This window comes from Carassius gibelio, chromosome B21 (assembly GCF_023724105.1).
Source record: "Carassius gibelio isolate Cgi1373 ecotype wild population from Czech Republic chromosome B21, carGib1.2-hapl.c, whole genome shotgun sequence".
Lineage (NCBI taxonomy): Eukaryota > Metazoa > Chordata > Actinopteri > Cypriniformes > Cyprinidae > Carassius > Carassius gibelio.
This window is the reverse complement of record NC_068416.1, coordinates 27,384,043-27,397,044: the sequence shown is the minus strand read 5'-3', so window position 1 is coordinate 27,397,044 and position 13,002 is coordinate 27,384,043. Positions and strand designations below refer to the sequence as shown.

Genomic DNA, 13,002 nt, shown 5'->3' with positions numbered 1-13,002 from the left:
GCAATTATTTACATTTTCTGCACAGAATAAGGTAGAAAATATACTTTATAGTTTCTGTACTGTAATAAATGTCAATTAGCACTGCATCATTCATAAATTTTTTGTGTTTTTTTTTTTTAGTTTCATCAGTTCATTCTGCTTTTATTCAGTTTAGCTGCAGATATAGCCTGGCACGTCTATGAGAGCGAGATCGCTTCTCTTTCAGTGTGAAAACGTCTTCACCTCTATTTAACTTTTCCTCTCCATCAGTGAATGATTCAGAGAGAAAACGCGCCAGATGTCTGTTTGCTAATGAAACAAACGCTACTTTCATGCATCTGATTATCAGATAAATCTCGCACTCTTATTTCAAGGTCGTTGTTAATGCTGTGGTTAATTTTAAAAGTTACCTTCGTATATTCGGTTAATCCGCATTGTTTAAAAACATTTATCATTCAATGGATCTGTGCGTATGATTTAGACACTTACATTTCTGCTCCGTCCATGCAATAAATACAACTGTCGACGGCTCCGGCAACTCCGTCGGTAAGATGCATAGAGCCATTGACAAACTACAGAAAAGTAAAACTACTTCACGTTAGTATTAGGCTACTGGCCACGAGTCCTATAGATCACACGTCAGCTGCATCAGAGATGAACGGAGCACAAGCGCAATCCTGTGACAGTCTCAGGCGGTAAACAGTGGAGCGCATGAAGGATAGATAAGAGGCACGATTCACAAACACTCTTCAAGGTCTCCATTAATTTGTGCGTGTAGTAATTTAATGTTGTATACATTTTGAAAGCATTGAATCGCTATAGAAATCGCGATTCATTCGATTCTTAGCATTTTGAATCGATTACGGTCCAAGATCGGCAATTCACGATTCAAAAATCATGTTTCAAGATCGATGCATATGAATTGACAGGGTTTATAATCAATGCATCGAGAAAACAAGTGAATCGTTACACCCCTAGTTATTATAGTTTTAGTCACAATATGACATAAATTATAAACCAAGTATGACAAAAACGAAAGGATGCTATCAGTATTTTTACTGTAAATGAGATGTTTGTTTTAGCATGAATTGTTTAGCTCAACACCATCATCTTAAAAACCTTTTCACACTTCGCTTTTACTTCAAGCTATGAAACTTTGCCCCGGAGAAGGACTTAGCATCGTTTCTGCGGTTAACACTGTCAAACCTTTTTAGGTGAAATCTATTATGTAGCCTAATCTAGTTTTGTCTTTCTACCAGCCAGTGATGTTTCTGAAAAAAAACTGTCTCAGGTTACGTTTGTAACCATAGTTCCCTGAGTAGGGAACGAAACACTGCATCCTCTAGGGGGCGCTTTGGGGAACACCTCGTCGTGACCCGTGTCTGAAGCATACATTGTAAAAACACCAACTTGTTGGCCGGCGACAGCCTCCGACATCACTACCGGCCAGGGCCGTCGCCAGAACAAACCAAATGGGGGGGCATTTAATTTTCATAGGGGGGCACACTTTTTTTAATGATCTGAGACAGACCATAACATAAACCCATATTAGGCTATAACTAAAATAGACCACAATAGTCTTGTTTTGTTCAATTATTCAAATAAAATACTTCACTGTTTGATATCAACGTCTTTGTTTATTGTCTCTTAACATTTCCAAAACCGCCAAAAATTTATTCTGAGATCGCATGCAACGCGCAGCTCAGCTGCGCAAAGGAATTGCGTATAAACAATACTGTATGCTTACTAAATGAATTGCATGATTTATATATACATATACTTACACACAAACTGCATATTGTAATTTGAATTAATAAAACTACTAACACAAAAATAACATATTGAAAGGTCTGCTGCTGGAGACTTGCCATTGGCTGTTGTATTTGAATAATTAATGAGGTAGGTCTTTGCAAGGTTTGGGTGCTGTTTTGGGATGTTTTAACAGTCATTTATGAATATAATTATATTTAAATTTATGTTCTGTGTAATAATGCGTTGAATAATGAATCGTCTGAATCATTTCTGAAGGTAATGTGTTATGCATTTCTAGTGTTACCGTTGTAGTGATTACTGTTCCTGTGAGGCAAGTTCTGCTGAAACAACGTCATTAGTGTAATAATCTAAATCAATAACATTCAACATCAAATGTCTTACTGCGCGTTCATACCGGCGGTGTCAGGGGCGTCAAAAATCGCTCTTGCCGTTCTCCTCACGACGCTGTAGAAAGATTCGTGAACGCTCAGACGTTCTGACGTAGACCTTATGCTTATTTCGTATTAAAAGTGGAAGCAAAGCAAACAGACTTGTTGATCTTATGCAGACTAACCACAAGGAGATTAACGTTATAAGCTGATCTCTTTAAATGTTGTTATGGACGAAATATTAAGATCCTTTACTTAAAATGAACGATCTCTGACACCTTGGTCCACGTATCACTTTTAATTATTTTTTTATGTCCCTGTACGCAAACAGGGACACATCATAGATTACTGCAAACGCGAAACAGCAATAATCAACCTGTCCTCTCTTTTGCTTGGGAACTAATGTGATCGGAGCTGCGTCCTCTGGAATCCTCTCAAGCGGTTGACTTCTACGTTCCGATTGATTGCTGCCCAACCGCGTCATAGCTCATTACCATAAAGTTGCCTTGATTTAAACTCTGCTCGACGCTCTGAAAGGCCAAGTCGCGCCGCGCCGCTCCTCGCTGGTTTACATTGAAATGAATGACTTCCGGCCACTTTGACGCTCTCGACGCCGGCGGTGTGAATGCACAGTAATACAAGTTTGGTTAATTGTTCTGTGCGTTACGTTTAGGGGGGCACAAAAAGTCATTTGGGGGGGCACTGCCCCCCGATGCCCCCCCTTGACGACGGGCCTGCTACCGGCGCTACTATAAATCAGCACCGGGAGAGCACGTCATTATCTTCTTTGTCTGAAGCTTGCGTCCGAAGCATGGCAGGGACCTACTCAGGAAACTATGGTTACATACGTAACCTGAGACAGTTCCCTTTCGAGGGAACTTCGAACTGCGTCCTCTAGGGGGCGCTTTGGGGAACAGTATACCCATGCCGCCATGCTGAGGGGAGTGCAGGCTAGCAGGGGTGTAGCAAGCTTTTCAAAAGTGTGGGGGATGGATGTGGTTTGTTTATAAACAATAAAAACTATGAATAGAGTGACAGAGGGGTACAAATGCAGGGCTAAAAGTTCTCCGGCACTGTGCCGGATTTTCGGCTTGCAGCGTTTGGCTGGGGAAATTTTGTTTCCTACATTTAAAAGAAAAAAAAATCAGAAAAGGGGAGAAAAAAAAAAACGCCCACACAAAGCTTTTTCTCTGGTGGTATAAATAATGTAACAATATACTGTTTTTAATCATTAAAATAATATACACCTTTCTTTCATAGTTCTTCAACAGGTATGCAAACAATGTCATCATTTCTCATTTTCTTCTTATCAACAATTAACGTTACAATCAAACACAACAGGTAAGTATCCACAAAAGTATTCAGCTTATCAACAAACAATGCTCAAAATATCAAAATCAGTTGCACTGGCAATGAACCCATAAATACACTGCTTAACAATGGCAGTTTGTCCCCCCTCCTCGTCAATTCCCTTCTTCATCACAGTTATGTTATACATTGCATGCCACATAACGTTACATAACTGAATTTAGCTAGCTGCTTAAAAATATCCCAATAACATCAATTAGCATTAGTCTAAAAATGAAATATAATACCAAGAAACACTCAACATGTCAACAAAATGATAACAGAGTATCTTCCCAAACACATATCAAGCTTATTTAAAATACCATATAAATAACCATAACCATAAGTTCCCGCCTCCTCAGCACGAGCTGACCGATAACACCCCAAATGAGGCGGGACTTACGGCAGAACAGCCAATCATCAGCCGGTCACACTCAAAACCGGTGTCATGTTTGAGAGGGAGGGGGAGAGGAGGCAGCCGCAGTGAGCGCAGACACAGAGCGGCCAGGGGAACGGAGGAGCGACTGTAGTAAGGCGTTTGTGCAAAACTGTGGAAAAACTGCAGAATACGTGGGGGTGTTGAACCCTCTCACCGGGAAACGTGTGGGTGTTAAATTACCCACATCCCTACGGGTGCGACGCCCCTGCAGGCCAGAATCATGGCGAGCACTAAGTACCAACTCAACAATTTCCATGGGAGTTGCCCCTGGGACGTTTAGACGGCTGTCTGTGACAGTACCCCTTACGGCCAAAAGGCCTAAGCTACATACCCAACTTAATTGTTAGGGCCTCAGCCCAGGATAGAGCTGAAGGCTTGGAATCAGGAAAAATTCCTTTAAAGGGATACGGCTAAGAACCTAGCATTTGTACCAAGTCTTGCCTGTCACACAGGGGCTACCACTAGCTTACGCATAAGCTTGCTGAAAGAGCTGTCTCAACAGTTCTCTAGTAGCAACACCCTGTTTAGATGGGTATCCGAGGATACATAGGTGGATTGGCGACCAAGATGAATGGGGCTTTTTCCAACTCAAGAAAGGGCACGAAGCAACCACACGAAGCCCTCACCATATAGGATTTTAGGAAGAACGCAGAATATTAGCGTGCAAACTTACCACAGTGTGGACTTCAGAAAGTGTGCAAACACTTCACGTGCACACTTACCATAGCATGGATTTTCAAATACTGTTCTAAGGAGGGGCTCTCGTGGCACTCTGATAGAGCAGCTCATAGATGGAATAGTGTATCTCAAAACAGTATGATTGAGAGTCATCAACTCGATCTATGGAAACAATACTGGAGCGCTCTGGGGAAAAAAACAGAGAACTCAGTCTCATATGAGAGGGGAACTCCGGGCTCAGAGTAGCGCAGGTGACCCTTTTTTGGAAAAGGGGAGAGCTGCTAAATTACCACGAGAATCACCCAAATAGCCCCTCATGTCAAGGGAAGCAATGTTTAAGGTGTATAAACAAATACACACTGGCTGAATGGAGCCCAAGGAACCAAGGTCTAATAATCACAAGAAAGGGAATGAAGCACAGCGCGTAACCCTTATCGTACAAGATTTCAGAAAGTTTGCAGAGTTTTGCGTGCAAACTTACCACTTGTGTTTACGTGCACACTGACCACCATGTGGTTTTGAGAAAGTACACAAAGCTTAGCGTGTGTACTTAAAGGTTCCTAAGCATCGCAGAGGTGCTGAATCTCACGGGAGAGGCAAGCTCAATATTACAAACCACGGGCGAGGGGAGCATCACCTGAGGCAGCATATACAAGACTTCTGTAACTGCCACCTCCACTTCCCGGTAGATGCGACAGCACCCCTAAGCGGCCAGGAGATCCCTCGGGGTGACCTGGCTGGACATCCATGAAATTCCCTGCAGTGCTGTGCCAGGCCTGATGATCAAGGAGGCTCCCTCAGAAACCTGTGATCTCAGCCGCCTAATACCGGAATATGAAGCCGGATGGCTGCTGCTGGCGAATGTTTAGTAAACACTGTAACTGAGCAGTGCAAAGGAAACTCACAGAGTTTATTAGTAGACACGTAACCACCAGCAATTAAATACACATAAGTATATACAGAGAGGGTTACATTTACTCACCCACCCTCCTGCGCTGGAACCCCACTCAAGGGGCACCTCCTTTTAGTCTGTACCATCAGTCAGGTGGTTGCTATGAACATAGAACCATAAAAACATTATAGGTCAAGCATAGGAGACTGTTATGCGAGAGGTTTCCAACTAACCTCAATCAGGTGGCGAGCTGGTGGTTACAGGGGAATTAGGAAGGGGAGGATAAAAGCAGAAGTTAAAAATCCCCAAAGGGAACGAGTAGATACCTCGGTATCACTCCAATTTGGACGAGAACGCTGCCTCGTCTAGAACATACCCCTTAGGTTCTGCTTACCTCCTCGTGACCCACTATTCCTCTAACCCCTGCCCGCAGGTGGGGGAGGAGCACGAGTTGAGATACTAGCCTTCTGTGCCCATCTTTGATCCTTAGATCGAGACAGGCCAGGACCCCTGTGTTGTTCAGGCTCAGACCTGGACCTTCGTGGAACGAAGGATCTGAAAGCAACAAAGCGCCTTTGTCTCCCTGAACTTCTCAAATCGCCGTCTCAATGGAAATATCGAAAAGTTCAGAAGGCGAAACCTGAGCATAAAGCAGAAAACATTTTCTTTCCTCCCAATGTCTGCCAGGTTAATCCACAGATGTCTCTCCGCTGCCACCATGGCTGCCATAGTCCTGCCCATGGTGGAGGCGGCCTGCTTGGTAGCACGAAGAGAGATCCGTGGTGCAGCGCAGCTCAGCTACCTGATCAGAAAAAGGCCCCTGCCTCTATCCAGGTCTCTTAGCAGATCAGTCTGACATGCTTGAAGTAGCAGCATTGTGTGTAATAAAGCCACAGCCTGACCTGCTACTGCGTATGCCTTGCCATTTAAGCGAGATGATTTTCTGAAGGGGCTTAGATGGCAAGGAGGGAGATTAAGAGAGGATGTTTCCCCTGCAGAAAGAAAAAAATTTCACAGATAAAAATTATTAATAAATTATTTATAAAATTTTTAGCTCTTTCTACTGGGGGCATTCCCTCCTAGCCCCTTCCGCGCATCACCTCGATGTCGGCAGATTACTTTCATGACGAAACCGATGGATGCGAGAAGAAAACGGCATCTTTCATTTCTTTTTAATCTCTGTATGGAGATCATGCAAAAATGAAAGGCTCGCCTGAGCTGGAGGGCTATGGTCAAAAGGTAATTTTCGCTCAATAACCTCCAACAGCTCTACATACGCAGGGCAGGAGAATTGAGAAGGCTCAGCCTCAGCTTCTTCACTATCCTCAAATATCTCCTGCTTTTCCTGGATAAAAACACATCAGAGCACTAACCTCAGTCTCAGAAAGTGTTAAAGATATAACATCATCCTCCCGAGGCTCTCTCTCATCCTTTTTTTTTTTTTTCACGAGCGCGAAAGGGAAAGTCCCTCTTTAAACCGTTCAGACAGATCCACCGGTATTCTCATGCGCTAATTTTCTTCCACGCCTCAGCGCGGACACATCCTGAACCGCGGGAAGCAGATGGCTTGCTTTTTTTTTTTTTTTTTTTTTTTTTCAGAGAGACACGAACAAGAGCGGAGCTTTTTCCATTGAAAAAACGCTCACAATGCACGCAGATTGCCTCCTCAAAGACATCGCGTGCGTGCTCTTCACCCAAACAAATGGCAGAAGGATTGCGTGTGTCATCGGGTGTCAAATAACGGCAACACGGATGCACACATTGTCTAAACACTTGCTAGTTGTCGCCATGATAAACTGAGAAAGATTGCCCTTACCGGTTCTTTCAGATGCACCCTTCAAACAAAACAGTCAGTGAAGATGAAGAAGATAATGACGTGCTCTCCCGAGGCTGATTTATAGTCGCGCCGGTAGTGACGTCGGAGGCTGTTGCCGGCCAACAAGTTGGTGTTTTTTCAATGTATGCTTCAGGCACGGGTCACGACGAGGTGTTCGCCAAAGCGCCCCCTAGAGGACGCAGTTCGAAGTTCCCTGGAAAGGGAACAGTGTTTGTTTATAAGCAGGGGCGGATCCTCCAGGGTTCTACCAGGGATCTACCCCTGCTGCCACCCCAGTTGGCAGCAACAAATTAAAAGTTATGGCCAATTAGAAAATTTATGAGGGTGAATCTCCAATGTCAGACTGCAGTGAACGCAGCAGCATGAGAGGACAGAGCGACAAGAGACTTAAGACAGTATGCAAGAGACTGATTTGTTTGGAAAACTTTCTCAGTGTGCGCGAAGCGAGGGAACAATGAGACACAGGAGGAAAGAGGTAAAAATTTATTATCTATCTATCAATAAATGAAGCATTAATGAAAGCACAGACTTTGAGATGATAAATAACTAACGTTACAGTGGTGTAGTCTACTACGTGATACCATTTTTAAAAAACGTGAGGATAAGTAAAAACGTCACACTTTCATTCAAATTCACCCCGTCTGAGTTTGCAAAGCGACAGGAATTGAATCGCGAAATTCATTCACAAATGGAACTTGCTGTATAAAGCAGAATGTCATGGAATTCTGCCATTTTTGAATGAATAAATCAAAAGTAGAGCTGTACGTTTAATCAAATCTCGATATGGACTAGTGTCTGTGAATATTAAAGGTGTTCAGTACTGTCGCTCCCGACACGCAGTCTGCGTAGGGCACCAACTCCCAGAGGGGGCACCATCCAAGTTGCTCAAAAAAAAAAAAAAGCTTGCGACCGCTCGCACCTCATGTTTTCAGCTGAATGTTCATAATTGATGGATGAACATCTTTGCCCGGGTAAAGGACATCAGCAATCCGTCGCAGAGAAAAGAAAACTAAAGACAGTTAAAAAAAAAATCTAAAGAAGCCCAGGAATGGCCCATATAAATCTGAGCATCTCCTCACAGAAGAGACTGAGCACTGTTTGTGCAGAGCATGTACAGTTAGGAAATGCCCCCTGATTGGTCCTCATGGGGGTCAAAATCTTGGTTTCTATTATCCTTCTGCATGCATTTTGTATTATTTAATTTGTGACTTGTCAAAGTGACTTATTTTTTGCTCTGAGATCTACCAGTAAAAACAATAATGACATTACGTCAATAATGTCATTGACCCCCTGAGGGTTTTCTGAAGCACCTCCTTTCACTGAATAGTTTAAAATGTCCTGTATCACACCCTGGCATAACCACACAGAAGAGAAGCAGCACAGGTGTTTGTCCATCTGATTCTGACGTTTGACAAATTTAATGTCTTAGTTCGATTTGATCAGTGCTCATGGAGGTCAAAGTTCTCTTGCTTTCTATTATATATGTGCATACATGTGGTACGTACATCTGTAATTAAAAGTGGTATGATTTTCATGGCTTATTGATTTGCTTTAATTCACATTGTATGACTTTTTGTTCATTTTAAAGTGTGAAACAGACTAATTAAGTTTTTAGATTTACACATGAAGATGAAAACAATCAAACCTGCATTTGATAAATTACAAGAGACAGGTTGCTAACCCAATGTTTTGTATGTTTGGTTACAGGTGCCTCTATACGCAATTTCACTGTTACGACACAGCCTAATAAGACAACAGAAAACTCCAGAACGGGAGGAAAAGAATTACCCACAACCGGTTCCCCAGATATACCTCCAGGTAAAGTTTCCAGACCTCCAGAAGAAATTTTTAACATCATGTAACATGAAATCATAGCTACAGTACATAATCCAATATTCCAAGTTGAGGAGCTCATATGTTGAGTGTATAAAATGATAGAGTGGGGCAGGGGGCTATGTATTTTTCTCTGTGAAACTAAAATTAAATGTGATCAGAAAGGTTATCATAGTTTTAGTGACAATAAGACATGAATAATAAACCAAGTATGAAAAAACATGAAAGGATGCTATCAATATTTTTACTGCAAATGAAATGTTTGTTGTAGCATGAATTGTTTAGCTCAACACCATCATCTTAAAAAAAAACCTTTTCACACTGCGCTTTTACTTCTAGCTATGAAACTTTGCCCCAAAGAAGGACTTAGCATCAATTCTGCAGTTAACACTGCATCAAACTTGTACAGTTTGAAATGAAGCTATGTTAAAAGATGCTTGTCAACACCAGATCGCGTGCCTAATAAGACTGGACAGTCACAGAAATGCACGCATTGTATGGACAGTTGAGTCAGCATCCGAAGGGAAAAGGTCAAATAGTAATGTAAAATCTTGTGAATAAAATAGTGTTTCGTTATTATAAGTCCAAAACATCTGTTGTGGACAACTTGATAGTACATTCTGCAATAAGTATATGAGGATGTGCAATGCTAGAGCTGTTATGTAAACAGGTCGCGAGTTTCGTCCATCTAATGACACAGACACCGTGAATATGCAAGTAAGAACCTTAACCCAGGGCTTAGGAAGTGTGAAACTTGAAGCGAGGTAGAAAATGTGGTGCATGCGACAATTACTTCACTGACCTGTTTAGTGGAATTTCCTGAAGATACTCCCATCGTCGAAGATGCACCAGAAGATACTTAAACTTCTTCATTGCATCTGATGGCACCTTGTGTCGACTTGTCACCTAGCTGTGGCTGCACTCTGAGTCCAACTGCGTGCTCTAGTTTAGAATGACTTAAGAGTTAGGCCTAATTATTTCAAGAGTGAAACGCCCTCTGTTCACCTGTATTTGTCTAGTGGTGTTGAGAAGTTTTAAAGTTTTTGTTATTTATTTATTTTTTGTTTTCTAGATGATATCATTGAGCTCATTGTCATCACTGAAGCATTTAATACATTTAGAGAGCCAAGTAACTGCACCGATCTGAATTGCAACAAGACTCAACAGAACTCATACAGCCTATCAGAGAAGTCTGTTAACTTCCTCAAAGGCCTGCTGGTCACACGCATCATGCCCTCGTTCTACATCATCTTCCTCTTCATCGGTTTGCCCCTGAACGCTTTGGCCTTCATCACGTTCACCTGTAAGATTCGAGAGAAGAAACCAGCTGTGATCTACATGACTCACCTGGCGTGTGTGGATCTGCTCTTCACCCTGCTGCTGCCTCTGAAGATCCACTACCAGATGAATGCTTCAGATTGGGTGTTCGGTGAGGCGGCGTGTCGCTTGATCACTGCAGCGTACTACTGCTACATGTACTGCTCCATACTGCTGATGATGTGCACGAGTTTGGACAGACTACTGGCCGTGGCGTTTCCCATTCCTTCTTTATCCTGGAGGAGCGCACGGAAAGCCACATACATATGTGTGCTGGTCTGGCTGCTGTCGCTCGCTGGTACCGTGCCGCTTCTCACCATAACACAAACATTCAAGATAAAGGATGTGGGGGTCACTTGCCACGATGTGTTGTATCAAAAAGAGATGTATATGTACCTGTTCTCCTTCCTCTCCTCTTTCTACTTCTTCTTGCCGCTAGTCGTCACCTTAGTGAGTTACACTACCATCATATATGTGCTCACTAACAAGCCTGATCACTTGGCATCATCATCTTCAGGAATGGAAAGGAGAGCTGTGATTATGGCTATAGCTGTGCTGAGTGTGTTTGTAATGTGCTTTGCACCAACCAATATCATCTTGTTTTATCACTGTGTTAGTTTAACCACCGGGGGCAGCTCTGAGGGGCAATATTACGTGATTGCTCTGTGTTTGGGGAGTGCAAGTGTTTTTCTGGATCCTCTTCTCTACTACTATGGCTCATCTCAATGCAGAGAGAAGATCAGCTCTCTGATCTGGTGGAGGAAGACTAAAAACCCCACCACACTATCAAACACATAAAGTCAAACAAAATCGCCCGAATTGAGCTGCAAGTGCACTCAAGCTCACATTCACGATTAGCATCTAAATTTAACATCTGTGAACAAGCTGTGCAAAAGTGCATGCACACATTGATTTATCTTCTGAAGGTTTAATGGTCCTTTACCCACTTGTAAACTCTTGTATGCTTTACTAAAGATTTATTTATAAATGCACATTCTTTATTGCTTTGATAATTGCTTTTTTTCCAGGTTAAGTCAACTGCATTTAATTGCAAGTTTTAAATGACTGGAATGATATGATTATTTTTAATGTTAGTTGCAAATGTATAAACATATAACGTGTAGCATGTATACAACTATATTGCATCTTTAAAGCTTTAAAACATTGTATTTTTAACACAAAAATTGAAATGCATTTAGCTTGCATCTCAAGGTGTCTGTAAAATATATATAGTCTTGATTTTTGTTGCATGATCATTGAAGCATGTATCAATGCTGACAATTGTAACTTTCCTATTTATAATCTACTGTACTATATAAATAAAAAATAAAAATAAATAAAAACATAAATTCCATAAAAGTCATTTTTAAGAACAGTCAACAAAAGTGCACTTAGTAGTGTAATATTTCCTTACAGCCATCACATCATATTGGTTGCCAATGATAAAGAAGGTTTAAGGATAAAAATAAAGATAAATTGTATCTATCCTCCAAGAGCATACACCACACAACATTTTCTTTATTTCTTTAGCTCCAAAATTGGCAGTGTTCACATTCAACTCATTCAAGCTGCACCTGTTTTAATCCTGTTTTCATGGCACGTTGTGTAAAATGTTTTCTCAAATTAACTCTGAACTGCTTACTAGAGAGGTATCACGTATAAAAAGCTATCATTTGCATGCTTGATCTCCTCCCTAAAAGCTTATTTTAGCCTTGTTTTGTCTCTGTGCCCAGCTGTTTTCACCATTTCATCTGGCCCACATACAGTGCACTTGGGCAGTCTGCTCCTGTTTGCAAAATTCGGGCCACAAGCAAGCCATAGGAAGGCCGCATGTCAGCCATGAATAAACCAAAAGTAAAAGAAAAAGCAGAGCTAGGCTAAATCTGGGCCACATTGACTTTAATTCTGTACCAGATCTAACACCTTGCTCTGGCCCACAAACTGTGAAGAATGATGGCACTTGGTTCATGGACGGCTGGATAGAATACAACAATTCCCATCATTCCACGCTCCTTCTTATCGTCATCAAACCACGCGATTGTTATTGTTTTGGTAGTGTGCCTTCTCGTGGCTGGTTCTACAGCCTGTACCTTTAAGTGAGTTATGCATTAACAATACTCAAATTTTAAAGAGAGATTTAAAAATGTAATAAAAAAATAAAAAAATCCTACTTGGTAAAAACATCCTGACCCAGGTTTTGCACAAGCACCAATTCAAATGTCATAGATAAATATTCAAAGACACATTCCTGTACTTTAAAATAAGTTATTCACAAGTTTCTCATTCAGACTCACAGACTGCAGTAAGTCTGTAACTCTCATGGCTATGTTGTGTTAAAGGGCATGTTTACATCTGGTCACTTCATGTGCTTTCTCTGATCACATATCTGATTTGTTATAACGTTTTCATTTACATTTGGCCACATAAATGTCTGTTCGCAAAACTGATCAGTTCTTCAATTCCCTCACTATATGCAAATTTAATGGAGTTCACATCAATGAAACAGCAGATGCTTATGTGGAGAAGTGAAAACGTGTAA

General features: G+C 41.6%; 1 protein-coding gene across 1 annotated transcript in view; it reads left to right on the top strand.

Moving 5' to 3' along the window:
* The window catches only part of LOC127986297 (uncharacterized), a 65,692-nt gene extending 53,891 nt beyond the window's left edge, over positions 1-11,801 (top strand). Inside the window, exons 13-14 of the mRNA XM_052588573.1 lie at positions 9,021-9,131; positions 10,219-11,801. Coding sequence (XP_052444533.1) covers positions 9,021-9,131; positions 10,219-11,261 — 1,154 coding nt within the window. The 3' untranslated portion in view covers positions 11,262-11,801. The remainder of the gene's footprint in view (positions 1-9,020; positions 9,132-10,218) is intronic.
* Positions 11,802-13,002: the final 1,201 nt, after the last annotated feature.